Here is a 19,411-nt window from a genome sequence, read left to right as displayed (position 1 = left end):
AAGGAGTGTTGTATGGCATTGAAGCTCGTTTGGAGGTTTGTTAACACAGTGTCCAATGAAGGGCCAGATGTATACAAAATGGTGTCGTCTGCATAGAGGTGGATCTGAGAGTCACCAGCAGCAAGAGCGACATCATTGATATACACAGAGAATAGAGTCGGCCCGAGAATTGAACCCTGTGGCAGTGATGCTGCACTGGTGTGTGTGTGTGTGTGTGTGACTTGTTTGAGACTGTGAATTTCGGCTTGGTCAGCAGCGTACGGAGGGGAACGGCACCTCCTTACCTTCAGGCTCTGATCAGACCCTACACCCAAAAGAGGGCACTACGTTCATCCACCTCTGGCCTGCTAGCCCCCCTACCTCTACGGAAGCACAGTTCCCGCTCAGCCCAGTCAAAGCTATTCGCTGCTCTGGCACCCCAATGGTGGAACAAGCTCCCCCACAACGCCAGGACAGCGGAGTCACTGACCACCTTCTGGAGACATTTGAAACCCTACCTCTTTAAGGAATACCTGGGATAGTATAACAGTAATCCTTCTTCACCCCCCCCCCCCCCCTCCCCCAGTGTTGGTTGTCCCACTGGCTATCCTAAGTTGAGTGCACCAATTTGTAAGTCGCTCTGGATAAGAGCGTCTGCTAAATGACTTAAATGTAAATGTAAATTACAGTTTTTGTAAACATTTTCAGAGATCCAATAAATTCCCGAGCTTATGTCCTTCCGTCATGGCATTTCCATGAAGGTCAACAAGAATGCAGACCTGGGTTCAAATTCTATTTGAAATCATTTCAGATACTATATCTGTTCTCAGGGCTCTAAATGAAACATTTTCATTGAGAGCACTGGTGCGCCTAACTTAGAAAAGTTTGGAGCACCACATAAAATGTATATATATTTTTATGTATAGCCTACATTGGGCCTATATGAATCAAACTTAATTTTTAAGCACATCTCCTGAAGAAGATATCACTTTTCCTTTCTTTCTGTGCCACCAAATGTTTGTATATACTGGTAAACTTATTAGGTTGTTAGTAGGGCTGTACGATATGGACAACAAATCTTATTGCGATTTGACTAGCAATATAGATTTACATTTACATTTACATTACATTTACGTCATTTAGCAGACGCTCTTATCCAGAGCGACTTACAGTTAGTGAGTGCATACATTTTCATACTGGCTTTCATAGATAAAAACACTTGGGTGGACTGTTGGAATCATAGAAGTAGAACGATTATTCAAATTCTATGGTTGGTGGTGTTTGGCATGACACCAAATGAAAATAATTATGAGTTATGACAGGGTAGGAACCAATGTTCCTGGTTGGAATCGTGGCTTGAAATATCCGATTCCATGTGGTTTTTGGTTTTTCAGATTGCAGGAAAAAGAACAAATTAGAATCGAATATGCAAAAAAATTGAAAGAGTCACTTCAAACTGCGAATGTGAACAAGGCTTTATTGTTCTGTCCATCTGAAACTCTCCCTGGATTTGGCCTTAATCTTACTTTGGCAAAAAAATGGACTGTTGCACACACTCTTTCCTATGAACATTTGATTGGAACAACGTTTGTCTGTTTGACCTTTCTCAAGACTTTTAATTTCCCTCGGCGATACTTAACAACCCAATAAGGGGAAAAGCTGACTAAATATAAAACACAAACCCCACTGTGAAACTGAACTTTCCAGTCCAACACCCTTCCTAAGAACACAACTTTTAGAAGATGGAATATATGCTCCTCGACAACAGTAGATAATTACTCATGTAGACTGGCTGTTTGAACAGGTGGTGTTGATCATGCCATTAGGCTCTGCAAGTCCAAGTTCTAGCTCCAGTTCGAGCTCAATTTCACCTATGCTGCTACTTATTTGGACAGACAGAAATGAGCCACCAATGATAGCACTTTGAGAAAGACATAAGCTAACCGGAATGTGGCTGTTGTTTTGAACCCTGAACTGGAGGCATTTGCTGGTAAACATGCTGTTGACATTAGGAATTTGCTTTCACCATGTGATGACTGTGGGAAAGGGAGGAAAACAAGGAGGAAAACAGAAATATGGAGCAACTCCAGAAATCCGTAAGATGTTGACATGGATGTCATCTGAAATATTACTATATACTGAGTTTGCTTCAGTTGCCCCGAGTTAATCTCCCCAAAGTTCATATGGGTAGGACAGTGCAGACAGGCCTTCATTTTTTTGTCAAACTGATTTGGGATGATACTGTATGTGCGTGTCAGAGTTTGTGAGTGGTCTATCCCAGAAACAAAGGAAACAACTTAATTTAGGGTTCGGCTAGGTATTCACAGAGCTTCATAATTTCCCTGTCCGAATGACAATAACTCAGTCTTATAAGTTCTTCCATTTTGAAATATATGCTCATTTTACGATGTTGATGGATGATTATGTTGTACTGTAATTGATTAATTAATACTCAGATTATAAAGCCTTGATAATGGAAATGTTAAAGGGAAACTGACACATTTAGGACTACTTCACAAAAATGCAACATTCAAGTCTTCCCTTGCTTTACCTCTGTGATGTCATTTTGTTGTTGTTGCAGAATTATACCTGCCATGGAGACTGTTACCTGCTGTGATGCTGAAAAGAACATCAACCTTCCATGACACTTCCTGTTCTATTTCATTTGCAGGTGTTATTTTTGGTGCTGGGTAAAAGATGAGGAAACACCGGTTGTTACCGCTGTGCGCTCTTCTGGGCGTACTGTTTGCAGGACTGCTGCCCAAACTTGATGCTCAAGAGGAAGGTAAGTTTGAATCTGCTTTTATTTTCTCAGTTCAACTTGCAGGCCCTTGTGATGCCCTGTCTTAGGCCCCTATCACTTCACATATCCATTGATCTTAGTAGCACCTGGAAGACCTCAGTTGTAACTGTGACTATTCAGGTTGTGGATAAATCGGTGGATCTGTGCAAGTGCTGCTGAGGATGATCCTTGTTATTTTCAGCACAAATGAGTCAATTGGCCAAAATGTTAGACATTTAACAAAAAATTAGGAATGACAATGCTGATATTTCTGAGCACTGCTGTTAAGATGGAGTTGTATTGACATGTATGGGTTGAGGTTCCCCCTTTCTTGAAACAAGAAACATTTGGGTACAAAGACAAAGTTGTCTAGTTCCCTGCAGGAAATCAAAGGGATTTTAATGGTGTGAATGAGAAAAGCTCAACATGAGGTCTACTCAGAAATCACTGAAGCCTTAGAGTGCAAGTCCAGTGTCATGTTTTGGAGTCCTGGCATCGAAGTTCAGCCTAATTTCTGATAGCCTTTTGGCAGGTGAGGTGAGCTAAGGTGTACTGTCTTAATATTTTAACACCAGTTTATAGGCCTATTTTTCGGCGGTATTGTTGATTGGTACATTAACAGGGTCATGATTGCAGTCATACCACTGGACTTGGCCTCTGTCACGGCTCGGTGAGTCCTCAAAACCGGGTTTCCTCCTTTGAAGATTGTGCACAAGAGCTGGCCCCCGTCATATACTTTCTACTGGATTCGTCCTAGAGCATGGGTAAAGTGTGGTTAAAGCTCTGAACGAGGGTGGCGGTTTACCCTCATCCAGTACAGTGGCTTGCCCAAAACCGAGTTCCAGCTGATCACGTACCCATCTCCGCTGGGGGCCCTGGCCCACATCCGTGCCATGGCCTACCGGGGAGGTGGAACCCGCATAGGCCTGGCCCTGGACTTCCTCAACCAGCCCCACCTGAATGTGGCGGCGGGCAGCCGTGCTGGCGAGGGCGTGGCCCAGGCGGTGGTGGTCCTGACAGACGGGCACTCCCAAGATGCAGGTGCTGTGGCTGGCTGGTGTGAAGGTGTTTGCGGCGGGGGTGCAGGACACGGTGAACTGGGAGCTCAGGGAGATGGCTAGCACGCTGCAGGACACACAAGAGTTCAGCGTAGACTCTTTCCTGGCCCTGGGGGGGGTAATCCAGGACTTAGTGGTGGGCTTGTGCGGCACAGTGACCCAGGCCGGGGGTGCCCCCGTGGCTGTCGAAGTCAAAGGATTGCCTCGAGATGTGACGGGTAACAAAAGGGGGCTTGTGTCACTACCAAACTAATGCCTACATTATCATAAAATAAGAAAGTAGCTGCGAATGTGTGGCCATGTCTGGATGGAGTCCTGTATTAACACGATCAAGGGGTATTTAACACGATAACCCTCATTCCACCGTCTGGCACCTATTAACATCACTGTTTCTCATCACATTTAATTTGCACGTAACACTTTAAGATCACCACCCAGATTTGAATGGAATTGACACTCCTAATGATTTTCAGAAGAAGGCTTTTGATGGCACTGATGGCTGCTATACCTCTTACAAGCCAGATCAACTAATTTATAAAGCTTATGCATGAACTGAGAACAGGCCATCTCAGTCATTTGGATATATCCAGTGCTTTTTTTAAATGGTAAAGACAAATCACCATTAGTTTGCCATTTTAGTTGCTGACAACAACATTGACTCTGTAATAATTACAAGCAGGAGCTTCAAACAATTCAACATTCATGGCAGACTGTTACAGGTGGATAATAATCTATTTACATGACACAGTAACAGGATATTGACTTCAATAATCTCTTTCTTTGTCGCTCTCTCTCTTTTTCTCTCTATCATCTAATACACATATATATTTAAAACACCTCCAGTCCATGATCTTTGCTCTACAAAAATCACTTTTTCTGCTTTTGTCTCATTGACAACAAATCTCCATATATTAACCCCTTATGGGTTAGATCTTTGAAAAAGCGAATGAATAGAGGTGACAAATGGTCTCTCCAGAACGGCCTCCCGAAACACGGAGAGCAGCTTTTGACGATGGCTAACCACCCACCCACTGCTTGTGCGTCTTGTTTATGTTTTGTGTGTTTAGGCTATGTTTTATCAGTTACTGTCTTCATAACTGTGTAAAATATGTGCATAATATTCTACAACTGAAACAGTGATGAACCTGCCTGGACTCATCCTTGACTTGCAGCAGAGCCTAGATAGAGAGATTTCTAGTTTTATCTAGTATAATATTGACAGTGCAAATGTAGTGTAATATCAACATTAGCAAGTAAAAGATAACAGCTTAGCACAATGTACAATAAAATGTTATAGAATAGTTATTTATTCTCTTGATTAATGGTAGAGGCTCTTAAGCATCAAGGATGGGCCACAGGGTCATGACTGGTACCCAATATCTCTGAGGTCTGTAACATGAGTCTGCATGGGGTAGCTGAACTCAATGGTGTTGAAGGAGTTTATTTTTGGTGCATTATCATAGAACCCAAGCTGATATAAGACAGATAAAAAGGAGAAACTGACATTTTACAATCCATATTATTCATTGTGTTTGATATGAAAAAAACATTTTAACAGTATTATGAAATTATGAGTATATGAGTATTATGAGTATATAATGAGTACAGTGCTTCAACACTATTCCGTAATGTTCTGTTGATGTCGCACTGCCCAAATGTATTTTACATTAATGGAGTATTATATAGCAAGCTACAGGGTCATGCTCAGACTAATTTGCATCCATTATCACTTAAGGTCAACATGTAATCACTCCTTGGTTCAGCCTACATGCAGTATAATGTGTTTTTGTGATGTTTTTTTAATGATTGATTGTGTTCACCATGAATGTTACCTTCAATGATGTACCAGCACGTTATCTTTCTCCTTTCTCTGTTTTAACACTTTCACGTTGCATTCTTTCTGTTTTCTCTCTCTCTCTCCCTTTTAAGCACAAGAGTCAGCTGACCTTGTACTCTTAATTGACGGATCTGAGAATGTTGGAGCGGCCAACTTCCCCCGTGTGCGTGATTTGGCTATGAAAGTCATTGAGGGCCTTGATGTGGGCAGGGACACAATTCGGGTGGCCGTGGCTCTGTACAGCGCGGACCCCGAGGTTCAGTTCTTTCTAAATACCCATGAGAACAAAGCCGCTGTCCTGGATGCAGTGAAGGCCATTCAGTTCATAGGCAGCGATGAGGCTAACCTTGGAGCCGCCTTGGAGAAAGTCGCTGAGAGCCTGTTGAGTCCGGCATCAGGGGGCAGGGCAGAGGAGGGGGTGCCCCAAGCTCTGGTGGTTATCAGTGCTGGACCGTCCAATGACGATTTCAGTGCGGGTGACAGGGCCCTTAAGGCAGCAAGCGTTATCACGTTTGGTGTAGTAGTCGGCAGCGCGGCCACCGCCGAGCTGGAGACTATCGCCACAGACAAGAGCTTTGTTCTGTCGGCCCCTGATTTCAGAGCAGTGGCAAGCATGGGTGACCAGTTGCTACCATACATTAACGGGGTGGCCCAGCGCACCATTGTCATTCAGAATGAATTCACAGAAGGTAGGTAACTTCCATGCAAGGTGGGAGTGGGTTCGGGGTTCATGGAACATCTTTATTTTGTGTGTCTTATAGCTGATTCCATACTTTAGGTACTGTAAGAATAATAAGTCGCCAACACTTGAAATCAAATCAAAGTTTATTGGATGTGTACACAGATTTGCAGATGTTATCGCAGGTGCAGCAAAATGCTTATGTTTCTAGCTCCAACAGTGAAGCAATATCTAACAATACAATAACAATACACACATAATCCAAAAGTTAAAAGTTAAAAGAATATCAGAACGAGCAATGTCAGAGTCCAGAATATAAATATGGACAGTATATGCATAGAAAAGGTGTGTACAGCAGTAGCTTTATAGAATGAGCCATGACTAGAATAGTATATTTAAGTATATACATATAAAGTGGGTAAAACAGTATTTCAACATTATTAAAGTGACCAGTGTTCAATGACTATGTACATAGGGCAGCAGTCTCTAAGATGCAGGGTAGAGTACCGGGTGGTAGCTATTGACAGTGTCTAATGTTCAGGGCAGGGTACTGGGCGGAGGCCAGCTAGTGATGACTGTTTATCAGACTCTCGGGCCCAGCTTTACAAAGCATTAACAAGTATTACAAAGAAAGAAAGAAAGAAAGAAAGAAAGAAAGAAAGAAAGAAAGAAAGAAAGAAAGAAAGAAAGAAAGAAAGAAAGAAAGAAAGAAAGAAAGAAAGAAAGAAAGAAAAGAAAATCTCACCCCAGCAGGTCAGGAACATAAGAGAAAGAACAATGAATCAAAGACCCTTTAATAAGCATCTGAGTTGTTTGGATTCAAAAGCTGAGTTGTTGACCAATAGAATTACTGTAAAGTTAACCTCCAGTCAGATATCAGACCTACAGAATGTAACCTCTGCTTCTCAGGGGTGAGACAATGGGGGTTGGTGAGATCAACACAAAGAAGGCTGAATTCCTGAGAAGACAATCAAACCTTTTGCATAGACTGTTGATAAGAAGAGTAATTTCGGGGGCTGCCTTACATATCTAATTGTGAGACAGCAGGTGCTTGAAATTCGGGAAAGGGTACACTCCATATTTATCTCAATCTAATATATCAATCTAATATTATATTGAAATAGCGGTAGATAACATTTCACAAATAGGCCAATGCATCATAATGAAAGTTATGACAAAAGACAGACAGGTTAGCATCTTGACTTGATTTCTAACTTAAGCCAGATTGACAATAAATAACAGATCTAACAAGTGCACAAGCATTACAAAACATAGTTTTAACTGAATACTGAAATACTGTAGTTTAGACAATTGGCTATTTAGATCATGTGTAATTAAACTAGCTGACCTACAAAAAAGCAACATGATAAAGTAGGTTTGGTATAGTTTAGTTAGCTGGTTAGGTAAGCTTGCTGTCTCACTTCGATGTAGATGTTCGCATATACGGTTAACTAGATCTTTAATTTACTTTACTGACTTTATTGTCCCCATGGGGAAATGTTGTTGCAGTATCATGTACATGTTTAAAGTGGCGTTTAAATACAGTAGACAACAAATTGACAATACAAAATTCATAACAGTTACATACAGTATACTGTATACCAATGAAAGAGACTAGCCTGATGGCCTTTCTGAGTGGATAGGAACATTAGCCCGAGCACTTAAGAGGGATATCACACCTGGCAAAAATGATTGTCTAGTTCAGTTTTTCCTGCTGGGGGGTGCCCTATACCTGCACCCAGAGGGGAGTAGTTCAAAGTCCAGGTACAGGGGGTGAGATGGGTCTAAAATGATTTTGTGAGCCTTGATGGGGACCCTGACCTTAAAGATCTCATCCAAGCCTGTCTGTTTGACTCCAGGTACCTTGCTTGCTGTGGTGATAATCCTTCTCAGCATATTATTTTGTCTGAGAGTGGCATTGCCAAACCAACAAACATTATTCAAAACATGTAAATGCTCTCAATTAAAGATTTGTAAAACAGAGTCAGTATAGTACAGTCAACATTAAAATACTTTTGAGAAAGTACAGATCTACGGCTAATCTTTTCATCTCTTCCTGTGAAGAAGGAACATGTAATTGTATTAGTATTACACAGTTACCCTCTTCTCCTAAACAAGTAGCACACAGTGGTGGAAAAAGTACCCAATTGTCATACTTGAGTAAAAGTAAAGATACCTTAATAGAAAATGACTCAAATAAATGTGAATCACCCAGTAAAATACTACTTGACTAAAAGTCTAAAACATTTAGGTTTTAAATATACTTAAGTATCAAAAGTAAATGTAATTGCTAAAATATACTTAAGTTTCAAAAGTAAAAGTATAAATAATTTCAAATTACTTGTGATAAGCATGCCAGACAGCACAATTTTCTTGTTTTTTAATTTACGGATAGCCAGAGGCACACCCCAACACTCAGACATAATTTACAAACAAAGCATTTGTGTTTAGTGAGTCCACCGGATCAGAGGCAGTAGGGATGGCCAGGGATTTTATTTTGGTAAGTGAGTGAATTGTACAACTTTCCTGTCCTGCTAAGCATTCAAAATGTGACGAGTACTTTTGGGTGTCAAGAAAAGTGTATGGCGTAAAAAGTAAATTATTTTCTATAGGACTGTATTGAAGTAAAAGTTGAACAAAATATAAATAGTAAAGTACAGATACCAAAAAAAACGACTTAAGCAGTACTTTAAAGTAGTTTTACTTAAGTACTTTACACCACTGGTAGCATAACATAAAATGCATCTAGAACACCTCCAAAATCACACCATTCTCTATATTTGCACAATTTGCAGCAATTCATACTTCTCCAGATGTTAATAATAATATGTCATTTAGCAGACGCTTTTATCCAAAGCGACTTAAAGTCATGTGTGCATACATTTTTACGTATGGGTGGTCCCGGGGATCGAACCCACTACCCTGGCATTACAAGCGCCGTGCTCTACCAGCTGAGCTACAGAGGACCACATGACACACCTTTATTAACATGAATCCTAATAAGCCATTTTTTTGTGCCTTTCTTAAACATGGCATGCTTTGTGAATGCATTCATTCATGTTAACTATGGCATTAATTAATTAATTGCATCTGTACTTAGGCTACCATTAAGTGAGTATCACAGCTTTATTAGCTTTAATTAGCTAATAATAGTTAGCTTTTATCATAGCTTTCTCTAACATGTGTCATTTTATTTTCTCTTTCAGCCTTGGAAGTGGGAAAAAGGGACATCATTTTTCTCATTGACAGCACTATGGGCGCCACAATGATCAACTCTCTTCGTGAGTTTATCAAAAGGTTTGTTGACACCATGCCGATCGGACCGGACCAAGTGCAAGTAGGTGTGGCCCAGTTCAGCAACGCTGCCAGGCTTGAGATAGACCTGAACGCATATGGATCCAAGGAGGACCTGAGTGCGGCTCTGGGAAGACTCAAGCCAAGACCGGGACAAGCGGTGAACATCGGGGTGGCCCTGGACTTTGTGAGGACCAACATGCTGAGGGCTGACAAGGGGAGTCGTATTCAGCAAGGTGTGCCCCAGCTGGTGCTGTTGATGACCAGTAAAAAGTCCAGTGACAGTGTGGGGCAGGCTGCTGAGGCACTGCAGCGCATGGGGGTTATGACCCTGGCTGCCGGCTCTAAGGCTGCCGATGAGCAGGAGCTGAAGCAGATTGCCTTTGATGAGAGTTTGGTGTTCATGCTGAAGGATTTCCGCATATTGCTTCGCAACCCCACGGTGATTGTCTCTCCCCTCTCCACTCTATCTGGGATTGTGGTGACTGAGGTACCCACAGAGCCAGGTAATGCTCCTCTCCTATCGTTACTATGATTCATACTAGCTACTTATATAAAATGTATACCTCACATGTAAGGTGGCATTTTCTTACCCCAAGACCCCAAAAGGCACAGGTGTCAAACTCATTCGGTGGAGGGCAGAGAGTACGCAGTTTTTCACTCCTCCATTGTACTTGATTGATCAATTAAGGTCACTGATTAGTTAGGAACTCCCCTCACCTAGGGCTTTATTCAAAATCATTGACATCTAATATTTGCAACTTGAATATTAGAATAGGTGTAATAATTGTTTTTTTTTACCGTTTTTTCCCCAGTGGTTGAAATTTCAACAGTGCAGACCCAGCGAGTAGTCAGAGACATCGTCTTTATGGTGGATGGCTCTAGATACATTGGGGGTGCCAATCTTCCATATGTGCGAGATTTCATTGTCGGCGTGGTAAACAGGCTGGACGTGCGGCCCGACAGGGTGCGCATTGGCCTCATGCAGTTTGCAGAAAACCCAAAGATCGAATTCTACCTGAACACACACAACACAAAGCATGATGTGCTGACCAGCATTGGTCAGCTCAGGCTAATGGGAGGGTCTACTTTGAACACAGGAGTGGCTATGGATTATGCCCTTACCAACATGTTCCAGGCCTCGACTGGGTCACGTAAGAGGCAGGGTGTCCAACAGGTGCTTCTCCTGATCACTGGAGGCCCATCCCAGGAAGAGTTTAAAAAGATAGCAGACAAAGTGGCCATGGCGGGTGTATTGACCTTCACAGTCAGTGCCGGCCAGGCAGATGAGGACTACTTGAAGACGGTCGCTTTTGTCCCAAACTTGGCTTACCATGAAAGCAGTTTTTCTAGCCTGCCAAATGTTGTTGAACAGATCATGACTCCTTTGATTACTGTGGTCGGTGACACAGACATCTCAGTAACAGACATCGAAATAACCGAGGAAGCTGGTGAGCTTTATCTTGTATTTTAGCTTTATTAGTACATTTTGGATTTAACAGTGGATATTAAATATTTAAACATGTAAAATGGTATGAAAGATATAGAACAAACTGCATAATAATGCTATTGACTGACAAAACTGAAGGTCTTGTTCCCTTTCCTCTTTTCTTACAGCAGTCATTGGAGGTGAGAGGGATGTTGCATTCCTGATTGACGGCTCTGATAATGTCCGAACAGATTTCCCCTACATCCGGGACTTTATCATCAAAGTCATTGAGCCTCTTGATATTGGACAAGATAGAGTACGCGTTTCAGTTGTCCAACATAGTGAGAGGCCAGCTCCCAATTTCTACCTGAATACATATAAGGATAAGGCTGAAGTGTTAAGGGCCGTTAATGATCTGAGACTGGCCGGTGGAAGGAGTCTAAACACCGGAATGGCCTTGAAATTCATGAAGGACACTATCCTGTCCCCGGTTCATGGTAGCCGTGCGGCCCAAAATGTCCCCCAGTTTTTGATCGTTTTGACCGGAGGCAAGTCAAAGGATAACGTGAAGGAATCTGCTGGCGCTTTAAAGACAGATGGAGTGGTACCGTTTGGCGTTGGTGTCAAGGATGCAGACCCTAAGCAAATTGAGGACATTTCTCACAACCCATCCTTTGCTTTCAACGTGAAGGAATTCAGCCAGCTCAATACGGTCCAACAAAGGCTTAATAGCTATGTGAGCCTTCCCAAGGAACAGCTGAAGGTCATTCTGGAGCAAGGTAAGAAAAAAAAAAAAAAATTATCATGTTCTGTGTTGATGCTCTTTGTGCTGTGATATTTGTTTCTTCTAAACGTGCCTTGTTTGTTGTGTCTCAGCTTCGGTTCATGCTAATGCTATCTCAGTTCATACTGATGCTGTGAAAAGAGATATTGTATTCCTGCTGGATGGTTCTGATGGCACAAGGAGTGGATTCCCAGCAGTGCGAGACTTTGTTCAAAGTATAGTGGATAAACTGTCTCTGGAGGAGAACAGAGACAGAGTCTCTGTGGTTCAGTATGCTGACAAACCAGAGGCCCATTTCTATCTGAACTCTCACAAAACAAAGGATGCCATTATTAATGCCGTAAGTAATATGAGGCACAAGGGTGGAAGGAGCCTAAACACTGGGGCAGCTCTCCAGTTTGTAAGACACCGTGTCTTTACTGCCTCCTCTGGCAGTAGACGACTGGAAGGTGTGCCCCAGATCCTGATTCTTTTGACTAGCAAGAAATCCAGAGATGATGTTAAGGGCCCTGCTGTAGCTCTTAAAGATCTGGAAATTGTGTCAATGGGGGTCGGAGTTGGGGACGCCAATGTCCGGGAGTTGGAAATGATTTCCTTCCAACCTGGTTTCACATACCAGGTCACTGAGTTCTCTGAGCTGCCCTCAATCCAGCCACAGCTTGTTGCTATGCTTAAAAGCCTGTCGAAAGACACAGATGAATCAGTAGCTCCTGTGACTCCTGAAATTCCTGATTTAGAAGGTAAGAACTTCAGCTTGGATATGAGTATGCTAAATACAAGAAACATACCATATTCTTTATCTTTGGAACAATGCTGAAATTGAAGCATGATAAATTCATGGATACCTAAGCCTTTGGTAAACGTAGTCTCAGTAGAGCATTTCCTGCTATGTTGATACATGTTATGCATTTTGGTAGAAAGGTGCTAGTATTTAGTTGCATGATTGAGAAAATAGTATTTTAAAATGTCTTATTCAGAGTATTTATTGGCTTTTTATTCTCTTAAACCAAAAACATTTCCTCCTATTTCACTCTGTTCTCTCTCTTTATCGCTTACCTCAACCATGTATGGAGAAACTATGCCAAACTTGACATATTTTTGTTGAAAAGATGGTTCTTTGTTGTTCTGCTTGTGATGATACCTTTCAGAACAGTAGTTTAGTGCTCCCAAAACCTGCATACACTATTCCAGATTCTCATTCACCCTTGCAGATATGCATGCAAATGTGTATTGATACAGACAAATAACCACAACTGTAATTTTGCTGTAATTTCTTCTCAGTGGTATTTTCCCTCTGATATGTCTTGTGTTCAGATTCAGCTTCAAACATTCCTAAAAATGTTTGTTTTTTGTTACATCTTACATGCCTTTTCTATAATATAATTGTTAGTCAATATATCCCATTTCTATCTATCTTCACCACCTAGTTGATACAGAGAGCAGTAAAAGGGATATAGTATATCTCCTTGACAGTTCAGACGACTCCAGAAATGGATTGCCTGCCATTAGAGAGTTTATACTCTATTGTCTGTGGTCCTCTGTAGCTCAGCTGGTAGAGCATGGCGCTTGTAATGCCAAGTTAGTGGGTTCGATCCTCGGGACCACCCATACACATGGGTCATGCACGCATGACTGTAAGTCGCTTAGGATAAAAGCATCTGCTAAATGGCATATTTATACGAAGAATGGACAATTAATTGACATCGATGGGGACAATGTTCAAGTTGCTGTTGTGCAATACAGTGACGATGCTATGGAGTACTCCCACCTGAAAGTTCACAATACCAAAAGGGCTGTCATCTATGCTGTTAGAAGCCTAAGGCATAACGGAGGAAGACCCCGCAACACTGGGACAGCTCTTCAGTTTGTTAGGGACAATGTTTTCACTGCCTCCTCCGGGAGTCGGCATCTGGAAGGGGTTCCTCCGATTTTGTTTTTGTTAACTGGTGGAGAGTCGAGTAATGACGTCACAGCCGCTGCATCTGATCTGAAACATCTTGGGGTTCTTTCTTTTGCCATTGGGATTAAAAATGTAAGGCAAGAGGAGCTGCGAAGCATTGCCTACTCTTCCAGATTTATTTTCAACCTACCCGTCTTTGGTGAACTTTTGTCCATACAGCCAGAGATCCTTGGCTTTGTCCAGTCAAAAATGGGAAATGAGCCCCCCACTATTGTCGGGTTGAGCTGCCATGATTCCCAGTCAAGAATGAAGTTGAATTAAAGATTTCAAATAGTCGTCTTGAATAGTTTGATTACTTATGAAACTGCACCATTCTTTGAAGAAAATCAGTGGATCAGTTTAATTTCCCTCAAACTGCCTGCTTTCACTAGAGGCCAGCATCTTTGAATGGTTACCCCAATATACTCCTACTCATAATTATATAAACAAAACAGCAGAGATGGTGCTGGGAGGGTTACTGTTTTGCAAAGACATTTCTATTAGCATACAAATGACAAATCCCCGCTTTCTTGTTCCACATTACAGAAACGTCATGCTTTTCTTGATTGTTTAAAATCAGGAAAATGTGCTTTTCCGGTTCTTTCAGTTTCAGCTCTTTCTTGAGCCAGTGATACAGTATATCGTTGTCTAGTTGTTTTAAACAAGTTTAGATTATTCTCTGTCTTACGCATACAATCTTCCTCTTCATTCATGGAAGGAGTGTTTGATTTCACATCTTGACATATTTTCCTAAAACTGAAAATCTCGCTCTACAAACTTTCTTAAATGTTTTGACATTTGAGACCATTTTAAATCCCTTTAATTTCACTTCCTATTTCTTTGCATGTTGCATTGATAAACATGGTTACAAGGCTTTGCTATATTTATAGAGCTATGTAATGACGTGAAAGTCATCATAGTTAAAATATATAATGGATAATATTTCTGACCATGTGTTTTACACTGTATAGGTCTACTTGATATGCCGTCCTTGTGCATGCATTAATGCATATCTGCCTGGCCTGGTATCTGTCATGGTTTTATTATTAAATAGATCCTTCAATGTTTTTTTGGGTTGAATTAGACGCTCCACAGAGAGACATAGTGTTCCTTTTGGATGGATCTGATGATACTAGGAGTGGATTTCCAGCAATGCTTGGCTTTGTTCAAAGAGTAGTGGAAAACGTCAATGTTGGAGAGAACAAAGATCGAGTTTCTGTGGTCCAGTACAGCAGAAATCCAGAGGCCCATTTCTTACTGAACACATATCCAGAAAAACAAAGTGTTCTAAGTTCCATTCGAAGCCTACAGCACAAAGGGGGTAGACCACTCAACACTGGGGCAGCCCTGCAGTACGTGAAGGACAACGTCTTTACTTCCTCTTCTGGAAGCAGAGGCCAAGAAGGCGTCCCTCAGATACTGATACTGCTGAGTGGTGGCAGATCTCAAGATGATGTTGGAGGTGCTGCTGCAGCTTTGAAACAGGACAAAATTGTACCATTCAGTATTGGTACAAGGAATGCAGACATATTAGAGCTCCAAATGATAGCTCATATTCCCTCCTATGCTCTTTCTGTCCCTCGGTTCGATGACCTTGAAAGCATTCAACAGCAGCTTTTGTCATTTGTAAAAAGGGTCCCTCGTCAGCCAAGAGTTTATCAACCAACTGTAGTAGGTAAGGAGTTATTTCTCTCCCTCTCTTCATTAGCCCTTTAATCTGTCACATTTCAGGTTGCTACCTTCTTGCTGAAAATAGCTGGATGTCTTACTCAGTACATTCATTCATTCTTTAAGCATGCCTTGTGAAAAATGTCGCTATTATTTTCTAGTCACAAATACAGTACCAGTCAAATGTTTGGACACACCTACTCATTCCAGGGTTTTTCTTTTTACTATTTTCTACATTGTAGAATAAATGAAATAACACATATGGAATCATGTAGTAACCAAAAAGTGTTAAACAAGTTAAAATATATTTTATATTGGAGATTCTTCAAAGTAGCCACAGTTTGCCTTGATGACAGCTTTGCACACTCTTGGTATTCTCTCAACCAGCTTCACCTGGAATGCTTTTCCAACAGTCTTGAAGGAGTTCCCACATATACTGAGTACTTGTTGGCTGCTTTTCCTTCTCATCCCAAACCATCTCAATTGGGTTGAGGTCAGGTGATTGTGGAGGCCAGGTCATCTGATGCAGCACTCCATCACTCGCCTTCTTGGTCAAATAGCCCTCACACAGCCTGGAGGTGTGTTGGGTCATTGTCCTGTTGAAAAACAAATGATGGTCCCACTAAGCGCAAACCAGATGGGATGGCGTATCGCTGCAGAATGCTGTGGTAGCCATGCTGGTTAAATATAAAATGTATTTTAACTTGTTTAACACTTTTCTGGGTACTACATGATTCCATATGTGTTCATAGTTTTGATGTCTTCACTATTATTCTACAATGTAGAAAATAGTAAAAATTAAGAAAAACCCTGGAATGAGTAGGTGTGTCCAAACTTTTGACTGGTACTGTACATGTACATGATATTTCTTTATAATTTTACCTGAGAATGACATTTTATTCATATGAATCTCTAGATAAATCTGAATCCAAACAACGGGATGTTGTTTTTTTACTGGATGGCTCTGATGAAACTCTAAATGGATTTGAGGCAATGCGTGACTTTGTGCAGAGAGTAGTGGAGAAACTCGCTGTGGAGGAGAACAAAGATCAAGTGTCTGTGGTCCAGTACAGCAGAGAACCAGAGGCCCACTTCTATCTGAACACTTACACAACAAAGGAAGACGTTGTGGACAGTGTAAGAGGCCTGAGGCACAAAGGAGGGAGACCCCTCAACACTGGGGCAGCTCTCCAGTATGTCAGGGACAATGTCTTTACTGCCTCCTCTGGAAGCAGACGCCAAGAGGGCATCCCTCAGATTCTGGTTCTATTGAGTGGGGGAAGGTCCAATGATGATGTTAGAAATGCAGTTACAAACCTGAAAGAAATTGGTGTTATGGCAATAGTGGTTGGAATGAGGAATGCCGATACACTTGAGCTTCAAACAATTTCACATGAACCCAGCTATGCTTTCTCTGCTACACATTACAACGATCTCCCAAACATTCAACAGCAAGTGTTATCTGCTGTTGAGAGAGTTGAATTGACCACTACTAACTTGCCAACAACATTAATAGGTAAGACTGCAATCATCACAACAGTAATGTTGTAGTTGGTCAATTAAGTTAGCATAATGTTGATGTATTTCATTTCACAAAACACAGTTGTTTATTGAATTCCCTAAATGTATATGTAAAATGTTATTAACACATTTTATAAATGCTTATAGATGCTGCAACAAATGATTACAGGAGGGACATTGTATTTTTACTTGATGGTTCTGATGATTCCCGAAGAAAATTTCCAGATATTCAAGACTTTATTCAGAGAGTAGTGGAGAAACTCAATGTAGATGGGAAAAAAGATCATGTGTCTGTGGTTCAGTACAGTGACACAGCAGAGGTCAATTTCAAGTTGGGTATGCATTCAAAAAAAGATGATGTTCTTGATGCCGTAAGAGGTCTGAGGCACAAAGGAGGAAGTCCTCTAAATACTGGAGCAGCTCTCCAGTACGTGAGGGGCAATGTCTTTACTGCCTCCAATGGAAGTAGAAGCCTGCAAGGTGTTCAACAGATACTGATACTGCTGAGTGGGGGAAGATCTAGAGATGATATCAGAACCCCTGTCACAAAGCTCAAAGAAATGGGAGTAATTTCAATCGGTATTGGCACAGGAGATGCCGACACACTTGAACTACAAACGATATCTCATGAACCTAATTACGCCCTTTCTATTACTGATTTCAAAGACCTTCCCACAATTCAGGAAGAATTGTTGTCATTGTTAACGGAAGCATCTCGTCAACCAGTGCCAACTGCCCATACCATGCATTTTGGTAAGCTGTAGCCATTTCCATTTTTCTGTAGTGGCATGTGTTCTCTGTGTTCAGGTAAAGGATCTTATCTTTGTTAATGCATGTCCTTTGAGGAAATCATAGATATGTGTCTAGGGTGTTTCTCCTTAAGAGAATAAGGTTATTGAGATTTCAGTTGGACAATGGTTTTATGCTAGCAATGACCTTGCTTTCTGTGCCCTCTCAGAAAAGTGGCTTTCCTTTCTCTCTGCAACCATTCTTTACCTTCATTTCAGAATCTGACAAAAAGGATGTTGTATTTCTCATTGACGGATCTGACGACTCTAGAACTGGCTTTGCGGGGATTCGCCGCTTTGCAGAGAAAGTAGTGGAGAGTCTTAATGTGGAGGAAAATGGCGACCGGGTGGCCCTTGTTCAGTACAGTCGGGATGCCACACCCAATTTCTATCTGAATTCATACTCTTCTAAAAATGATGTGCTTAATTCAATAAGATCCATGAGGCACAAAGTTGGAAGAATCCTCAACACTGGCACAGCACTGCAGTTTGTGAGAGACACTGTCTTTCCTGCTTCGGCTGGAGGCAGACGTGCAGAGGGTGTGCCTCAATATCTATTTGTCTTCAGTGGTGGGAGATCTAGTAATGACTTAAGGGGACCAGCGCAGTCATTGAGAGGGGATGGAGTAAGAACATTTAGCTTTGGAACAAAGAATGCTGATACATTGGAGTTACAAAGCATATCTTTTACACCAGCACACTCTTTTTCTGTTGCCAATTTTAACAACCTTGACGGGATACACTCTTCCGTGGCTGCTGTAATGAGTGGTGTTAAGGAAACACCTGAAATTTCAACTGTCATTGGTAAGATTATGAAGATATATTTCACAATCACTTAAGGCTTTTTTAAATCAAAGATTTTTATAAATTCACTGTAGTTTACTGAGAATGTCTTCCAAATCACACTATTAGAGAGCAGCATTGACATCCTATTGAATACAAAACGTATATATGGACTTAATTATTATGTTTGCTCATTTCAGACAATTCCACTTTGTTGACATCAGATATCCAGATGGTGGATGGGGTCGATGTCGTATTTTTACTTGATGGATCTGATAAGATGCGAGAAAGTGTCCAATCAATACGTGATTTTCTTGGCCAATTTGTTAAACATCTAGAAATTGGGCCAGACAAAACACATGTTGCTGTGATCCAGTACAGTGACAAACCCACCACTCATTTCCTATTGAACACATACTCATCAAAGAGTGATATCATGGCAAAAGTACGCAATATCAATCTGGAAGGAGGAAGGCCCCTCAACACTGGGGAAGCTCTTGATTATGTTAAAAACAATGTCTTTACTGTCTCCTCTGGAAGCAGACTCCAAGAGGGCATTCCTCAGATACTAATACTGCTAAGTGGGGGGAAATCCCAGGATGATGTTGTGGTTCCATCTGAGAGTCTGAAGGCAGCTGGAATTGTGCTTTTGACTGTTGGGGTCAAAGACGCAGATGGAGCGGAGATGCAGAGCATTGCATACAGTCCTAATCAGGCATATCTTCTCAGAGAGTTTTCTGACCTCTCTCTTGTTAGACAACAGTTGCTCTCAGCAATTGTCTCTCACAAAGATTCAGCAAGACCAGGCTTAGGTGAGTGAAACAGAGTACAATATTAAACAATTTCTATGAAAATATTTATAAAATAAGT

General features: G+C 41.4%; 1 protein-coding gene across 1 annotated transcript in view; it reads left to right on the top strand.

The window, feature by feature from the left end:
* The window catches only part of LOC311143297 (collagen alpha-3(VI) chain-like), a 159,745-nt gene that overhangs the window by 24,642 nt on the left and 115,692 nt on the right, over positions 1-19,411 (top strand). Inside the window, exons 2-6 of the mRNA XM_084179125.1 lie at positions 2,651-2,764; positions 5,749-6,345; positions 9,542-10,135; positions 10,445-11,080; positions 11,247-11,837. Of these exons, the coding sequence (XP_084035251.1) occupies positions 2,677-2,764; positions 5,749-6,345; positions 9,542-10,135; positions 10,445-11,080; positions 11,247-11,837 (2,506 nt within the window). The 5' untranslated portion in view covers positions 2,651-2,676. The remainder of the gene's footprint in view (positions 1-2,650; positions 2,765-5,748; positions 6,346-9,541; positions 10,136-10,444; positions 11,081-11,246; positions 11,838-19,411) is intronic.

Source organism: Coregonus lavaretus (genome assembly GCF_964263955.1).
Source record: "Coregonus lavaretus genome assembly, chromosome: 16".
Lineage (NCBI taxonomy): Eukaryota > Metazoa > Chordata > Actinopteri > Salmoniformes > Salmonidae > Coregonus > Coregonus lavaretus.
This window is presented reverse-complemented; position numbering and strand designations above follow the sequence as displayed.